The sequence below is a fragment of the Schistocerca americana genome, chromosome 9, assembly GCF_021461395.2.
Source record: "Schistocerca americana isolate TAMUIC-IGC-003095 chromosome 9, iqSchAmer2.1, whole genome shotgun sequence".
Classification (NCBI taxonomy): Eukaryota; Metazoa; Arthropoda; class Insecta; order Orthoptera; family Acrididae; genus Schistocerca; species Schistocerca americana.
The window spans coordinates 41,709,370-41,727,346 of record NC_060127.1 but is presented as its reverse complement, the minus strand read 5'-3'; the positions used below and the strand labels follow the sequence as shown (position 1 = coordinate 41,727,346).

Here is a 17,977-nt window from a genome sequence, read left to right as displayed (position 1 = left end):
CATGGAGGATGTTGAAGAGGACCTATGACCATCAGCAGATGCCAAATGGCTGACGAAGGTGACGGCTATAAGTGAGAGTGGTTATCTTTTTAGGCACAGCAAATGGCAGTCATGCTTTAGCAAAGCGCCAGGAGACCCACCTGGTCCTCAGCCACGAGGACGAAGAGCACCAGGTCGATGAGCCACTGCACCACTGGCAGCTGCAGGATGAGCACCCGGATTCTCATGAGGCTGCTCCTGGGAACCACAACCAAAGCAAACGGTCAGTCGACGTTAGGCAGCTCCCACACCCTACGTCAGCTTACACTCTAGGATACTGTGAGTAGTGGTTCAACGGCAGTTATTTATTATTTATTTCATTAACAGTACGGAGTAACCCACCACATTGAAATGTAAGGTGGGTCGGATTCTACTAAATCTATTTGCAAAAACTTCTTATTGTTACAATCTTATTGATATGCAGTTTTTAATGCTATTTTAAATACTATAAATAACACAATATATAAAAATTTCTCTGAGTTACAGAGAATTTAATGGTTCACGATTGTTAATGAGGTTGTATATAATTTGTTTCTGCCTGGTTGAAGAAAATATCATTTGTATAATGTAAGTATCAAAAGAAGTGTTGGGCTGTGCTGCGGCTAGCGTTGGTGCCGTTTGTAGGTTTCCGCCCTCTGTTGGAGGCCACACCGTATCCTCTAGTTGTCATGGTTGTGGTTGTTTGTCTTCTTCTCGTTTCGCAAGTGTCGCCTGTCTGTTACTGGCAGTTATCGACATGCAGTATCTGTTGTCCTATCTTTGGTGTGACGTCGTGATTCTTCTGGGTCGTGTGAGTGGGCAGTTTGGTTGGGGACTCAGGAGGAGCCAGGTCCGCACAGCGCGGGAACACGCAGGGACCGCTGGCGGCACGCATGAACTGCCGGATGGAAGGGCTGTGGTCACGAGGGTGCACGGCCTCGTCGTAAACCAAATCCAGCAACCGTTAAGAAGAGAGCATTTTAATGCAAATAGAACAGAGTCAGCCACCTGTGTGTGCCCCATAGTGCGTTTGTGATGTTGTGACAGGTTACCATTGCGCCATCATGTGCAGTTCTGTGGATATGCGTACCGCTTAGTACTTGAAGACCCTACTGTGTTAAAAGCACTTGGCTCAGTAATTAGACGGTGAGGTTACTCAGCTATGAGTTAATAAAGCAGTGAAGAGATTTGTTTCATTCTGCCAACCATCGTCAGTGTTGTCACAGTCAGTTCAGTGTACGTTTGTTTGCCTAATGACCTTGATGACACTCAGTTGGTACTTGGTTTTGGCTCACTTTGCGATTGTTTGTGCAATGACGTGTGGTTTCTGATTCTCGTTGGTTACGTTTCGGTTTTTCTTCGCACGCAAATCGAGTGTGGCTTTAGTTACTGTTAGTTTGGTGTTGTGTACTGCTGATTTTCGGGTTTGTCTAATCGGACGGAAATCTTGTAGTGGTTCCTTTCTCGTTCCAGGCACTCTAAACACTGTATTCTGGGGGGTGTAGTGCAGACCGCCAGTTCCGGCTTTGGCGTGTTGTACCATCGTTGTATTTGGTTTGTCGGACGTCAGGTAGTTTCAGCAAGTTATCACTAGTCATTCGTTAGACTGCCACTAGTCTGAGTTACCATCTGGCGAAGTGAATGCAACTCTTGGCCAGCCTATCTAATCGTTCGCGAAAGTGTTTGTTGCCGGACCTTCTCAGAGGTCGTTCTTGGAGCACCGTCTGGATTAGTTGCTTGTTTTTTTTAAATTAACTTTTGCTATTGTATTTGCTGTTTTATAGAAGGTTTTAAGTTTTTTTAATATTATTGCCGACCCTGGCGTTTAAGGCCTTCAGCCGTGATTGTGGTCATTTGTCTTAAAATTCTAATTTGTACTGGTGTTTTAGCAATAAGCCTTAAAACCTTATTTACTGCCATTCCTGTGTCTGATATCTTCTGCTGTGTTTGTGGCCACTTATCTTTTAATATTTCAATACCCGTAAGTTGTAATTGCAGCGACTTCTTAAACAATCTTAATTTATTGCCATTCTTGGCTTGTAAGACCTTCAGCTGTGATTGTGGTCATTTGCATTAAAATTCTAATTTGTATTTGTGTTTTAGCAGTAAGCCTTAAAACGTTATTTACTGCCATTCCTGGCGTCTGACGTCTAATGCTGTGTTTATGGACACTTACCTTTTAATATTTCAATACCTGTAAGTTGTAATTGCAGGGAGTTCTTAAACATTCTTAATTTATTGCCATTCTTGGTGAGTAAGACCAGTTGTGATCACAGTGGCCTGTTTTCTAACATTATCTGTAACTGTATTTTATAGTGATTTGCAAAAGTGTAACGCAGTTAAACCACTATTATTTGCACAGTTGTTTATTGCTTCGTTAATAACGTGTGGTATTTTTTATTTATTGTTGAGTTTGGAATTACTGTTTTAAAAATAAATGTGTGTAACTGTAAAAGGCAACCATTAGTAACTGAATACGGCCCCGTCCACAAACGTAACCGATTCCTGCCTTCCTTCATAAACCAGGTTTCAAGTGTAATGCAATAAGTGTGGTAAAAATAAGTTGCAGTATGTAGAATAAAGTGATATGCTACCTTTGGATGTGTAATATGGTCTAGGTAGCGTGTTGGTTGATAGCAGCCTAGTTGTACCTACTTCATATGAGAAGGTCTCAGTAGAACCTCGAGCTGTTCTCATCTCAAATAATGTGTGCTTATGTAGGTTTGCTATTCTTGTGTGTATTGATTTATTACTTGGAATTATGCATCTTAGTCACTGTGTGATGTTCAGTAGTTGTTTGTTTGTCTAGTTGTTGGTAGTTGTGCTATATTCTGTGTGATACATCAGATACATACACACCTGGTGTTATACAAATTATATACTGACTGAGCATTTGATACACGGAATACATAAATTTTAGCTTTACGTGAAGAATAAACTTATGGTTGTAAATTTATTAGTAGAAAGAGAATGTAGTTCATTGCTAATTGAGTGCAGTATTTCTTAAACCATACGTTACATTTTCAGTTTTATGCATGGTTTATACAGAAAATATTCGATAAGTAACATAAATTGATTGTAGCTTTACATAAAGAAGAGGGTATACTTCTGCCAATTGAGTGCAGTATTTCTTAAACCATACGTTACATTTTCAGTTTTGTGCGTGGTTTATACAGAAAATATTTGATAAGTAACATAAATTGCCGGCCGAAGTGGCCGTGCGGTTAAAGGCGCTGCAGTCTGGAACCGCAAGACCACTACGGTCGCAGGTTCGAATCCTGCCTCGGGCATGGATGTTTGTGATGTCCTTAGGTTAGTTAGGTTTAACTAGTTCTAAGTTCTAGGGGACTAATGACCTCAGAAGTTGAGTCCCATAGTGCTCAGAGCCATTTGAACCATTTAACATAAATTGATTGTAGTTTTACATAAAGAAGAGGGTATACTTCTGCCTACACATAATGAGACGAATAATACATTACTGCTTGTGTACAGTGTACTATAAACAATACACAATGTGTCATTGGGGAGATGGAGCCTCGAAATAAAAGTTCTTCTAGCCTTTTCCTCCCAAGCATGGTTACCTTATTACTCAAGTATTAGTATGTGGTGTCACTGTTTGTGTCAGCGCTTTTCTTGTTTTATGATTGTTACTCCCTGTTGTATTGTTTGTGGCTGTGTTATGGCATACAGTGTCATGTGTTGTTGGTTTGGGTCACTTAAATGTTGATCCCAACTGAGTCATGTTCACTTAGTGTGTTGGTTCCTTCCTCAGCGTGAGAATCTGTTATTATGCTTGTGTTCTCCAGTGTTAAGAAACAATATCAGATGACGTCAGTGTGTTTCCAAGTTTATTCTGAATTTCTTTACAGATTAAAACTCCTTGCTTGGCTGACTGCTTGAACCCAATATCTCGTCTGTTGGCCTGGATTTTGTGTATTGATACACTAAACTGTTTTGATCTGTAAAAAATATTCATAGCTGTATAATGCTTTCCACTGTTCGGTGGAAGATGTGTGTGTGTGTGTGTGTGTGTGTGTGTGTGTGTGTGTGTGTGGGTGGGGGTGTGTGTGTGTGCGCGCGCGCGCGCCCTAATGCACGCACATGCCTGTGTGTGTACTTGGTTTATAGGCACTCAACAAAGGGGTTACTCACTAAAATAATTAGACAGATGTGGTTAAAACATGTAAAACTTTAATACAATAAAAAAATCCACTTCAGTTGCCAGTAATTTCGTATTTATTGCATGACCGGTTTCTAACCCTAAAGCTCCATCGTCAGTTGCGATCAAATAATTTTATAATGGCACCTGAAAATCTTCCTTCAGGCTTCAAAACTGGTCATGCAATAAATAATACATTACTGGCAGCTGAACCAGATTATTTTATTTTATTAATATGTTCCTCAGTTGCGGGCATTTGCTCCATCAAATATTTGGATATAAAACTTGAGCAGATGCTAAAATACATTCTTATTTAAAATTGCACTCATTTTCCCCAGCCTCAATCATCGACACCACCATGTTTACACTTTTTCGCAACTTCTAAGATTCTGCAAATCTGCTCTCATGTTCCAAAATATTTTTAAACATGGATAACACAAGATAAAATCAACAACAATGAGACAGAGACACATTGCTTGAATAATATACGTAAAAGAACGAATGGATGAACCAACCACCTTGATTCCAAGTTACGTGGTCTACTCTCATATTTCAAAGACCAAGTAGAACACTTCAAAGAATCTTAAAACTGGTACCAAATTCGTCTCACTGTGAGCTAATGCAGACAGTGAATATGCAAGTAAATGAGCCCCTGCCGTCTTGTTTGCCAATGAGAAATGGCCAACTAAAATGTGGCGAACTGTGACTGCATGCCACGTGCCTAACGCTGGAGGGACCTCTTGCAGGATTAGGAAGACATGCATCAGATGGCTGTGTACTAAACATTGGCAAGTGAAAGTATCCTACCTTGTCTGTGTGTTTGTGAGGGTATGTGCCATTGCTGCATTTTTGAGTTCACTACCCTTAGCTTATTGCCCACCACGTCCACCCATCCTTCTTCCCAGCTATCCATGACCCTGTATCTCGGCAGTGAGGTGACAGAACGTGGGATGACAGGTAGAGATCAGAAGTGGGGTCTAAATGCTTTAAACTCGCCAACAATCCTATGATGTTATCTTCATAGTGTCTATTTCCATCCACCTGGAGACTCACCATACTCTGCTGCTGCCCATTTAACTGAAAACTTGTTGCTTGAGTATGTTTTTGGCTACAGGAGGACTATATCAGTGTAGAAATGATAATGAATACATGACTTCACAAGTATATCCGAGAATTCCCAACATTGCCACTAGATAGAGAACTGATGGGCATGACGATTATTTTACCAATGCATTGACCAACAAGTTAGCAGAGAATATTGTAGAATGCTGTTATTCATGTGTATATACTCGCTTTTTCCCTTCAGCTTTGCTTGTTTAAGCATTTGACACCTATATTTTACACATCTCCTCCCCACTCTCTCTGTCCACATCTTCCTCCCTCCTTCCATCTCTCTGTGCATCTCATCTTCTCACCTCCAACTGTCCATCTCCTCATCCCTACTCTCCCTGTCTCTCCATATCCTTCTCGATCTATACCATCCCCTCTCTCTGACCATATTTTGTACACATCCTCCCCACCCTCTCTTGGAACATCTCCCCCTCTTCCTTCTCCACATGCCCATTATCCCACCTTATCTTTCAACTGCCTTAAGCATCTCCTCCTCTCTCCTCTCTCTGTCCATCTCCTCCTCCCATTCTCTGTCTATCTCCTCCAATGTCTCTCTGTGTCCATCTCATCCACCCTCACACTCCTTCTGTCCACTACATCCTCCCACCTCTCTCACTACCCATCATTTCCTGCCTAACTCTTATCTGCATAGCAATGCCCATTCACATGCATAGCTCCTGTACGACATACCAATACATCATGTACAACACACATCCTTTCCCTCTGTGTGATCATCTCATTTCTGTCCACCCATCTCCTGTGCCATCTGTCTTTCCATCTCCTCTTGCCTCCTCTCAGTATACATCTCCTCCTCTTCCTCCCTCCCTCTCTTCGTCTCCCACCTCATCTCTCCTTATTCATCTCCACATTCCACCTGTACTATCCATTCCTCCTGCGCCCATCCCCTACCTATCTCCTCCTCCCCCTCTCCTCATCCATGTCTTCCTACTCTCCCTCTGTGTACATACCCTGTTCTATCCATGTCAAACGTTTCCATTCCGTGTCCATGTGCATGTGTAGCACCTGAAAAATCGGCCCATGAAGCAGCCTAATACTACTGCCACAACAAGCACATTGTGCCTACACATTATTGGCTCAACAATTTGTTTTCCTTTTTTGCTGCGGCATATACACTACTGGCCATTAAAATTGCTACACCACGAAGATAACGAGCTACAGATGCGAAATTTAACCGACAGGAAGAAGATGCTGTGATATGCAAATGATTATCTTTTCAGAGCATTCACACAAGGTTGGCGTTGATGGCGATACCTACAACGTGCTGACATCAGGAAAGTTTCCAACCGATTTCTCATACACAAACAGCAGTTGACCGGCGTTGCCTGGTGAAACGTTGTTGTGATGCCTCGTGTAAGGTGGAGAAATCTGTACCACCAATTTTTCGACTTTGATAAAGGTCGGATTGTAGCCTATCGCGATTGTGGTCTATCGTATCGCAAAATTGCTGCTCGCGTTGGCCGAGATCCAATGACAGTTAGCAGAATATGGAATCGGTGGGTTCAGGATGGTAATACGGAACGCCGTGCTGGATCCCAACGGCCTCGTATCACTAGCAGTCGAGATGACAGGCGTCTTGGTTGTAACGGATTGTGCAGCCACGTCTCAATCCCTGAGTCAACAGATGGGGACGTTTGCAAGACAACAACCATCTGTACGAACAGTTCGATGACGTTTGCAGCAGCATGGACTATTAGCTCGGAGACCATGGCTGCGGTTAACCTTGACGCTGCATCACAGACAGGAGCGCCTGCGATGGTGTACTCAATGACGAACCTGGGAGCACGAATGGCAAAACGTCATTTTTTCCGATGAATCCAGGTTCTGTTTACAGCATCATAATGGTCGCATCCGTGTTTGGTGACATCGCGGTGAACGCACGTTGGAAGCGTGTATTCGTCATCGCCATACTGGCGTACCACCCGGCGTGATGGTATGGGGTGTCATTGGTTACACGTCTCGATCACCTCTTGTTCGCATTGAGGGCACTTTGAACAGTGGACGTTACATTTCAGATGTGTTATGACCCGTGGCTCTACGCTTTATTCGATCCCTGCGGAACCCTAGCAGGATAATGCACGATTGCATGTTGCAGGCCTGGTACGGGCCTTTCTGGATACAGAAAATGTTCGACTGCTACCCTGGCCAGCACATTCTCCAGATCTCTCACCAACTGAAAACGTCTGGTCAATGGTGGCCGAGCAACTGGCTCGTCACAATACGTCAGTCACTACTCTTGATGAACTGTGGTATCGTGTTGAAGCTGCATGGGCAGCTGTACCTGTACACGCCATCCAAGCTCTGTTTGACTCAATGCCTAGGCGTATGAAGGCCGTTATTACGGCCAGAGGTGGTTGTTCTGGGTACTGATTTCTCAAGATCAATGCACCTAAATTGCGTGAAAATGTAATCACATGTCAGTCCTAGTATAATATATTTGTCTAATGAATACCCGTTTATCATCTGCATTTCTTCTTGGTGTAGCAATTTTAATGGCCAGTAGTGTATCGCCGCATGGGATTAGCCGAGCGGTCTGAGGCGCTGCAGTCACGGACTGTGCGGCTGGTCCCGGTGGAGGTTCAAGTCCTCCCTCGGGCATGGGTGTGTGTGTTTGTCCTCAGGATAATTTAGGTTAAGTAGTGTGTAGACTTAGGGACTGATGACCTTAGCAGTTAAGTCCCTTAAGATTTCACACACATTTGAACCATTTGAACAGTAGTGTATCATTGAACTGGGATCCTAGTCTATGCTTTGGATGCATCGCTCACTCAGGGAATGACTTTGTTGATGAACACAGAGAGCGGCGAAACTGACTTGGTGAGTGTTGTTTTAGACTGCTTGTCTCTTACCTTCGTTGTAACACTGTCGGCCGGTTCTGTCCCCACTATACCGTTGAACTGGAAGCCTGGTCGATGCTTAGGATGCATCGTTTTAAATGGTTCAAATGGCTCTGAGCCCTATGGGACTTAACATCTGAGGTCATCAGTCCCATAGAACTTAGAAATACTTAAACCTAACTAACCTAAGGAGATTTCGCTTAAAACTTCCGGGCTGATAGGCCGTGGTCAAAGTATAAAACTCTTCCCTGACGTTTCGTCTCCGACTGCGGGAGCCATCCGCGGAGGTTGAGCTGCGAGCTGCGAAGAGAACTCGAGGAAGCGCTGATTATATAGGCAGTACAGAGGGCGCCACTGTCGATCACGTGGCGTCGGCTATGAGATTGTCTCTGGCAATGCCAACATTCTCGATTGAAAGTAATCGATCGTCACGCTTGCGGTGCAACACTGACATCCAAATTTTATCCAGTTTAACACCTTCGTCTTTCCTGTTAAAATTCACGATGTTTATCAATATCTATAGCCTCTCTATACAAGCGTGCATAATAATGCGAGGTTTTTGATATGACGCTCCTCTCGCTGAATTTTATTTCATGATCACCTTCCTGGTAAACATGTTCCGCTACGACCGATTTATCCGTGTGACCCAGGCGGCAATTCCTCTCATGTTCAACAAGATGGGTGTTCACACTTCTCTTTGTGGTACTGATGTAAACCTGCCCACAACTACAAGGAATTTTACATACCCCCGGTGTAGCCCAAGGGTGTCGTACATCTTTCGCCGACCTTAAAAATTCTTTTATTTTCCTGGTGGGTCTGAAAATAGTTTCCACCCCATACTTGCCTAAAACTTTCCCAATGCGATCTGTGATCTTACTAATGAACGGAAGAAAAACTTTGCCCTTGGACGACTGTTGTTCGTCGTTACTCCTGATTCTCTGCATAGAGCGAAGTGCTCGATCTATATCCTTGCTAGAATAGCCATTCTTCACGAAAGTTGACCGTAGATGTTCAATCTCATCTTTTAAATAAACAGGTTCACAAAGTTTGTACGCCCTGTCTACCAAAGTTTTCATTACACCTCTTTTTTGTCTAGGGTGGTGGTTTGAATCTTTGTGTAGATAACGATCAGTATGTGTGGGCTTTCTATACACCTTATGGCCCAACGTTCCGTCCTGTCAGCTTTAACTTTGTGGATGTCTCCCGCAGTCGGAGATGAAACGTCAGGACAGAGTGTTGTACTTCGACGACGGCCTATCAGCTCGGAAGTTTTAAGTGAAGGCAATACCGGCAGTGAAAGCTTACATTGTATGATCATAACCTAAGGACATCACACACATCCATGCCCGAGGCAGGATTCGAACCTGAGACCGCATCGTTAGCGCTGTTCGAGGCTGAAGCGCCTAGAACCGCTCAGGCACACCGGCCGGCTGCATCGTTTTACTTGCTCAGGATCAGGCATCTTGTCTGTTTGGCTAAAATTGTGGACGTCGTGCTGAGGAGGTTTCTGCATTGGGCAGTTGCTTATTTAACTGTTATTTGCTGGGTGCGCTGTAGCCTCCTACTATAAGATGTGTGGGACGGCGGGTTAATTTTAAATAAGAGCCTGAAATCTAATTTTGCGGTCAGCCAGGAAGCGATGGAGGACAAGTCCACATTCCTCTTACGCTCAATGAAATTAATGTTTCTACACTCTGTTTAGTCATTGGTATCAGGAACTATTATTATAGATAAAAGTTTTGACTTCTGTCTGATTAGTATATGCAGTAAAAGTTCACACGTACAAACACAGTAACATTCCTCATAATAATAATGTCCGTATCATAGAAGCGCTATGAGCAGTTCAGAGGTGACCTCTACGGTAAATTGCTCGCCTTAAAAGTGGAAAATAATCTCGCCACTTGCCCCGCAGTTTGGTCAACATTACTTGCGGCACGCAAACAGTTACTTGCGTGAAATCTGAGCGAGCCAGGACGGTGTATAGTCCTCGCGAGTTCACTTCCTATTTGTATCGAAAATACGCATTTGGTAGCAGCCTGGCTGTGACGTCATTGATATCTGGGTGCGAAGCGTGTCTGTTATTGCCTCGCAGGCCTTACTTACATACGGGCGCAGCGGACGGCCGAAGGGGACACCTGCCTTCATCCGCTCTATCCTCGGGCAGCGGCATCTAAATGGCCGCTTTCACGGACAAGTATTATTTAATAACTCGGTCATGAATCAATTTAATATCTTCATAATGTTTATATCAATGGAGTTAACTTGCCTTTAATTACAGAAGAAGTTTTAGATCGATTGCCGGCGATAATTTTTAGAATGGTACCTATGCCGGAACGTGACCTCTGAACTACCACTTTAAGAGCCTTGTATTGATTGGTATCTACGCCAAAGTCTTGAATCTTGTTGTACCTTTATTACTTAATTGATGTAATCACATGCTGTATCTAGAATTAATATACACTGAAGAGCCAAAGAAACTAGCATAGCCATCCATATTCAAATACAGAGATATGTAAACAGGCATAATACGGCGCTGCGGTCGAAAACTCCTTTATAAGACAACAAGTATCTGCCGTAATTTACCATCCTCCACACCTACAAATCCGTCCCATCCTCTGTTATGCCAGTCCCACCAGGATATTTGCCCCCTGCCCCCCAAATTCTATAAGTCCCTCCAGATCCTCGAGCACCATGCACTTCGCCTCGCCTTCCGTATACGCCTCCCGTCCCCCAAGCGCATCCTCTACGACCTCATTCCTTTCCCCAATCTGCTCCTATTCCTCGAACATATCTGCATACTTTACACCTCCCGCCGCCTTGATCCCCCTCACCCCCTGGTTGCTCCTCTCCAACCCCCGCCCCCTGCCACGCTTTCACTGTTGTGTCCCCCCTACACTCCATCTCTACACCCTTCATCTCCTTTCCCAAGGTGGCTTCCATCAACTCCCCCTCCCGGACGATGCCATCTCTCCCTCCATTTATCCCTCCTATCAACTCTGATCCTCACCCCCCTGCTTTCCTCCGTCCTTTCCCTGGGCTCCCTCTTCCCCTCTTCCATTCCATGTTTCTCTCTGCCTAACCTCTCCCTACCTCCCTTCTCCCTTCTCCCCCCCCCCTCCCCGGAGTCCTTTTGTCTTCCCGTTCTCTGCCTTCCCCACTCCCTGTCACGTCTGCGCAGCACCCCCCACCCCTCTTATGGGTCCTCATCCTCCATTGGCTCCTTTTCCCCTTCCCCTTTGCTTTTCCTCACCTTCCCCCCTATATATTTTCCCATCATCTGACCAGTTTCCCCCCACCTGCTCTCAGCTGTGGTATGTCATATTTTGGTGCAGTGTTCCAGTGACTGTTCAGTGTCGTTTCGTCTTTTCCCGTGTTGCGAACAGAAACTGTGCTGTTGCTGGGTGTGAATTTTGTCTTTTGCGATCAGAAACCAGATTGTCGCTATGTTTTCTTAATTGTCTGTCTATTATTTTACCTGTCTGCTTCGTATGTATTCTATTAGCATCATCATCCCTTTGTTCTCTGTTTTAAGTTCCACGATTTTTTCGCCATGTTACCCTTTGTCTCCGATTTTCTCGCCTGTTTTTTTTATTATATATTATTTTCTCCTTTTTAAAAACAAAGTCTGTAGGCTGAAGAGCGGTATACTGCCAGCCCTCCCTCTTCGGGGTATTCGAAATTCAATAAAGAAAAACAATTGGCATAGTTGTTAGATCGGTTACTGCTGCTACAGTGGCAGGTTATCAAGATTTAAGTGAGTTTGAATGTGGTCGACGCATGAGTAATGGGACACAGCATCTACAAGGTAGCGATTAGATGAGGGTTTTCCGTATGATCATTTCACGTGTGTCTGTGTATATCAGGAATCTGGCAAAGCATCAAATCTCTGGTATCGCTGCGGCCAGAAAAAGATCCTGGAAGAACGGGAGCAACAACGACTGAAGAGAATCTTTCAACGTGACAGAAGTGCAACCCTTCACAAATTGCTGCAGATTTCAATGCTTGGCCATCAAAAGGTGTCAGCGTGAGAACCATTCAACGAAAATTAATTGATATGGGCTTTCGGAGCCGTAGGCCTACTCGTGTACGCTTGATGACTGCATGACACAATGCTTTACGCCTCGCCTGCGACCGTCGACATCGACGTTGGACAGTCTATGGCTGGAAACATGTTGCATGGTCGGACGAGACTCGTTTCAACGGGTAAGGAGACAACCTCATGAATCCAGGGACCATGCAAGTCAGCAGAGGATTGTTCAAGCTGGTGGAGGCTCTGTAATGGTGTGGCGCGTGTGCAGTTGGAGTAATGTGGGACCCCTGATACATCTAGATACGACTCCGACAGGTGACAAGCACGTAAGCAGCCTATCTGATTACCTGCATCCATTCACGTCCATTGTGCATTCCGACGTACTTGGGCAATGCCAGCAGGACAATGCGACACCCCACACGTCCAGAATTGCTACAGAGTGGCTCCAAACACTCTTTTAAGCTTAAACATTTCCGCTGGCTAACAAACTCCCCAGACATGAACATTATTGAGCATATCTGGAATGCCTTGCAATGTGCTGTTCAGAAGAGATCTCCACCTGCTCGTACTCTTACGGATTTATGGACAATCCTGCAGGATTCAATGTTCATTTCCCTCCAGCACTACATCGGACATTAATCGAGTCGTGTTGCGACACATCTGCGTGCTCATGGGGACCCCACACAATATTAAGCAGATGTACCAGCCCTTTGGCTCTCCAGTGTATTTCGTTGAGATATAACGAGTCAGAAGCTACCAGTACCTAGCCCTCCATATTCTCCTTGATGATGGACCCAAAGATGATCCATCAACCCCAGTGTTTATCCATTACACCAATCAAAAATTCAGGCTGTCAGACGGCTGAAGCTCTACTAGTCTGAAAATTCCGTATTTGTCCACTCATTACGACATTCATGCGTCCTCAGCAGTTTGCCAACATCATTCGGCACTGGACTGTCGACGTCGTCAGGTCCACAAGAACTTCAGCGCTACAGTGTTGAGACAGAACAGCTTTCTGCTACAGACGGACAGATAAAACGGGGAATGCCCGATGCTCTGCAGTACTAGCTCGTCACTGTGGGCGATTCTTTCCAAGCAAGCAACACAGCTTCAGCGGCATGCTCGTATAAGCATAGCAGACCTGTGTGGTTCAGACTTATCATTCTGTTTCGTTCGAACTCACTTGTGTCATAATACCGCGTCCTTTAATGTCAGCAGTACATCTCATGTTTTCACCTCCACTCATTCTGAAAGCATAGTGTCTCAGTACTGCAGCTAAACCTTATGAGTAATTATTAATATCGTGTCAGAAACATAGATATAAACACAGTTTACGCAATTTTTGACAGATCTACACAGTTCATACAATCTTTGACCAAAATTGGCCACTTTCAAGGCAATTTTCAACACCTGGTGGAGGTCGACCTACGTTCAGGTGGCTGGACACAGTTGACACTGAATCATATGTTGAAGAGTCTGTTCTTCCCCGCAGTCACATTGGATTTTGTTTTCTTCAATGTAGCAGGTGTTGACAGACGTGAAAATTACCGAACTCTCAGTTTAATAAGTCACAGCTGCAAATTACTAACGCGAATTCTTTACAGACGAATGGAAAAACTGGTAGAAGCCGACCTCGGGGAAGATCAGTTTGGATTCCGTAGAAATGTTGGAACACGTGAGGCAATACTGACTCTACGACTTATCTTAGAAGAAAGATTAAGGAAAGGCAAACCTACGTTTCTAGCATTCGTAGACTTAGAGAAAGCTTTTGACAATGTTGACTGGAATGCTCTCTTTCAAATTCTGAAGGTGGCAGGGGTAAAATACAGGGAGCGAAAGGCTATTTACAATTAGTACAGAGAGCAGATGGCAGTTATAAAGAGTCGAGGGACATGAAAGGGACGCAGTGGTTGGGAAGGGAGTGAGACAGGGTTGTAGCCTCTCCCCGATGCTATTCAATCTGTATATTGAGCAAGCAGTAAAGGAAACGAAAGAAAAGTTCGGAGTAGGTATTAAAATCCATGGAGAAGAAATAAAAACTTTGAGGTTTGCCGATGACATTGTCATTCTCTCAGAGACAGCAAAGGACTTGGAAGAGCAGTTGAAAGGAATGGACAGTGTCTTGAAAGGAAGATATAAGATGAACATCAACAAAAGCAAAACGAGGATAATTGAATGTAGTCGAATTTAATCGGGTGATGCTGTGGGAATTAGATTAGGAAATGAGACACTTAAAGTAGTAAAGGAGTTTTGCTATTTGGGGAGCAAAATAACTGATGATGGTCGAAGTAGAGAGGATATAATATGTAGAATGACAATGGCAAGGAAAGCGTTTCTGAAGAAGAGAAATTTGTTAATATCGACTATAGATTTAAGTGTCAGGAAGTCGTTTCTGAAAGTATTTGTATGGAGTGTAGCCATGTATGGAAGTGAAATATGGACAATAAATAGTTTTGACAAGAAGAGAATAGAAGCTTTCGAAATGTGGTGCTACAGAAAAATGCTGAAGATTAGATGGGTAGATCACATAACTAATGAGGAGGTATTAAATAGAACTGGGGAGAAGAGAAATTTGTGACACAAACTGTCTAAAAGAAGGGATCGATTAGTGGGACACGTTATGAGACATCAAGAGATCACCAATGTAGTACTGGAGTGAAGTGTGGAGGGTAGAAATCGTAGAGGGAGACCAAGAGATGAATACACTAAGCAGATTCAGAAGGATGTAGGTTGCAGTAGGTACTGGGAGATGAAGAGGCTTGCACAGGATAGAGTAGCATGGAGAGCTGCATCAAACCAGTCTCAGGACTGAAGACCACAACAACAACAACCCCCATTCTGCCAGGTTAACCCGTGATCTGCCTACTTCTGACTTCGGCCTATCCAACGACGTCCAGATTGGCCAATTATCATCATGACCTGGAGTTAAAGATTCAGAAAATCTTTTCCTACCAGGAGAGTGGGATGTCTAGGCCCTTCACAGTTGCAGCATGGCATCTTCATTGGTAGTGGTTAGTTCTTCCGATGTTCTGAGGAAACTTTTCCTTGACAGTGGTTGGGGGTAGGGTAGTTGCCCATGCGTGTGATGCGTTTTTTCTTGCCCCGTTTCGTTCTTTCTGTGATTCCTAATTTCTCTTCGAACAGCAGGTGGTGCAGTTCCTCCAAGTAACCTGTTACAATTCGGTATGTGTTGTTTAGGGCAATATCCATCTGTCTGGAATGTGCTGACTTATACCAAACGGGAGAGGCATACTCTGCAGAGAGTAGCATAATGCCGTTGCTGCACTGTGATCTGGCCAGTTTTCTCAGTAGGTTGTTCCTGGTAGAGACTTTTGATTTGAAATTCATGCAGTGTTTTTTGAACTCTAGAGACGTCGAGTGTTATTCCTTGGGATTTTGGAGAGACACAGTGTTCAAATTTAATCCCCGTCCATTCTATCTTTAACTTATGGTGTTTTCCCAATTTCTCACATGGAAAGCACACACTTGTGTCTTTGATGAGATTGGCTTAAGCTGGTTTATTCTGTAGTATTTTGACTTATCTTCAAGAGCACTCTTTATAAATTACTGTGGGGTGTTGTGGAGGGTGAAAAAGGGCAGAACAATTTGTAAGCATACTGTTTATTCCTCTAGTAATGCTCTTTGTGGAACACTCTGCTTGAGGACCACACTTTACAGAGAAATCGCCATTTAAAGTCTCACATGGCCTCGCATTATGATAGGCTACTTGAAAGCTTAGGATATAAGACAGAAGGCATGTTTGATCAGGAATGAAGCGCCGATATATCTCTATCGTATCTGGACCAAATTTCAGAGACTATATCATTCCCAGCACTAGCTTAAGGGGAGGTGTCTATCTCTTGGTTCAAAAAATCGATTTTTTTAAATCGCATTTTTGGATCCATAAAAGTGTTTGGAATCCACCCCGGAAACGGTCTTTCCGAATACGGAACGGAAATGTTTGTTTTTCGCGGTTGAACAAAAAAATGCACCTGCCTAAAATCGGCCTTTTTCACGCACCAGTTTTTTTCCTTCGGAGGGCGACTTATTGTACCGGTGCTTGGGAGGAATCACACAAAATTCAAATGAAAGTTTGAACGAGTGTGTTCGGAAGTTATCCCCCAAGCATTTGCATTCTGTTGCGAAGATTGTGGAGACTGCAAATGCTGAATACCATGACAACGATGGACGTCACCCTGGGACTCTATTCGATGCAGTTCGCCAAGCATTCGGACGACCACTGAATTCAACCGGCCGAGAACCGCTTGTCACCGGCCGTACGAGCGGCTCTGGAGCAGCACAGGATGGCGGCCAAGATCGAGCAGAACGCCCTCTGTGAGGAAGAGGAAGGACTAGTTTATGGACGCAGAATAGCAGATTAAACGTAAGTTGCATAATATTGCATTTATATGTAGTCAAAACTTCAAACGCGTTTTTCTCGCAATGAAATTTTTTATCGCGTGGTATGGGAACTTCAAATCTACTGAACCGATTGGTGTGATTATTTGTTTCCGACGAAGCTAATTAAATTGTCTAGGAGTTGTACCACTTTTATTCCGATCCATCAACTATAAATATTTTTACTTGGTCGATGAAATCGAAAAATGGATGAAAAATTGTTTTTTTTTTTCAAATCATTGCCATTTTTTTCCTATGGTCCAAATAACTTAAGCGAGGTACAACTCCTAAAGAATCTTATATACTTCGCTAACGTCAACTCAATTTTGATTTCAGACGAGCCGGTTGACCTGTGACATGCCGCGCTTGGAGGTCTACATCGAAATTTTGTTTCGTTCCGACGGCACTTCCGCCTTTGCTCTTCGACATTTCCGGTCGAAAAAATTTCAGTTTGTAGAGGAAATATCGATAAACATTTTGACCAAATTCAACATTGATATCTCTAAGACATCCCGAGAAAAAAGGAACGTGCTTTTTTCGAGCCAAAGATAGTAAACCTCTCCTTAATGCTACGTGATTCAGCGCGACTGTAGAAACACATGTTACGACCTGAGGCAAGGTACGAGTCTTGCGTTGAGGTTGAGGCGGTACGCACTTGGAGACCTCTAGCGGCGAGCAGCAGAGACGGCAGCACGGACAGCAGCAGCAGGGCCCCGTGATTGGCTGGAAGGCGGCTGGACGCAGCTTGAGGGTCAGCTCCTCCTCACCGCCGCCGTACGCCACCAGCAAGCAGAAGAATTTGTACAGGCACACCACGAAGGTGCCCTGCAGCACCACCTCCACCAGGAAGTCGGCACGTGGCACCAGCAGCGACAGGAACACGACCACTGCACCCACCTACGGCATCATCACACGTCTTGTTCAATGACTGGACAGCAGACATCATGGACACTATGTGCATCGCCTTCTCCAGGAAGTTCACAGGCGACAGCAATACTGACTGTAACATGGTCGGGACACCTGTCATCGGCTCCAGGCGCCAAATTTGGAGATTGTACATTATGAGGAGCGTCACTTCCACCAACAAGTTAGCTTGTGACTTTACCAACATGAGAACTGTTCCTCGGCACCAGCTCTGCAAATCACCCTTGGTACTCTCCACACAGAAAACATCGTAGAGCATTTTCAGCAGAATACCATCCTCCAAGAAGTTGGCATGAGGCCTCAGCACTGATAGGAACACAAACACCACACCTCTCTCTGGCCTAACAATCCACATTTGGTGACTTGACAGCAGAAACTTGCAAGTAACCAAAACTATTACATCTCACTAAGATGCTGGCAATTGGCATAAGCGCTGAGGGGAGCTTGCTCACCACTCCTACCTGTGCTTCCAAACACCATGTT

General features: G+C 44.2%; 1 protein-coding gene across 1 annotated transcript in view; it reads right to left on the bottom strand.

Annotated features, from left to right (window-relative positions):
- LOC124551151 (organic solute transporter alpha-like protein) overlaps positions 1 to 17,977 on the bottom strand; it is a 169,626-nt gene that overhangs the window by 21,741 nt on the left and 129,908 nt on the right. The window contains exons 4-5 of the mRNA XM_047126116.1: positions 17,226 to 17,467; positions 141 to 237 (exon numbers count right to left, since the gene is read on the bottom strand). Coding sequence (XP_046982072.1) covers positions 141 to 237; positions 17,226 to 17,467 — 339 coding nt within the window. The remainder of the gene's footprint in view (positions 1 to 140; positions 238 to 17,225; positions 17,468 to 17,977) is intronic.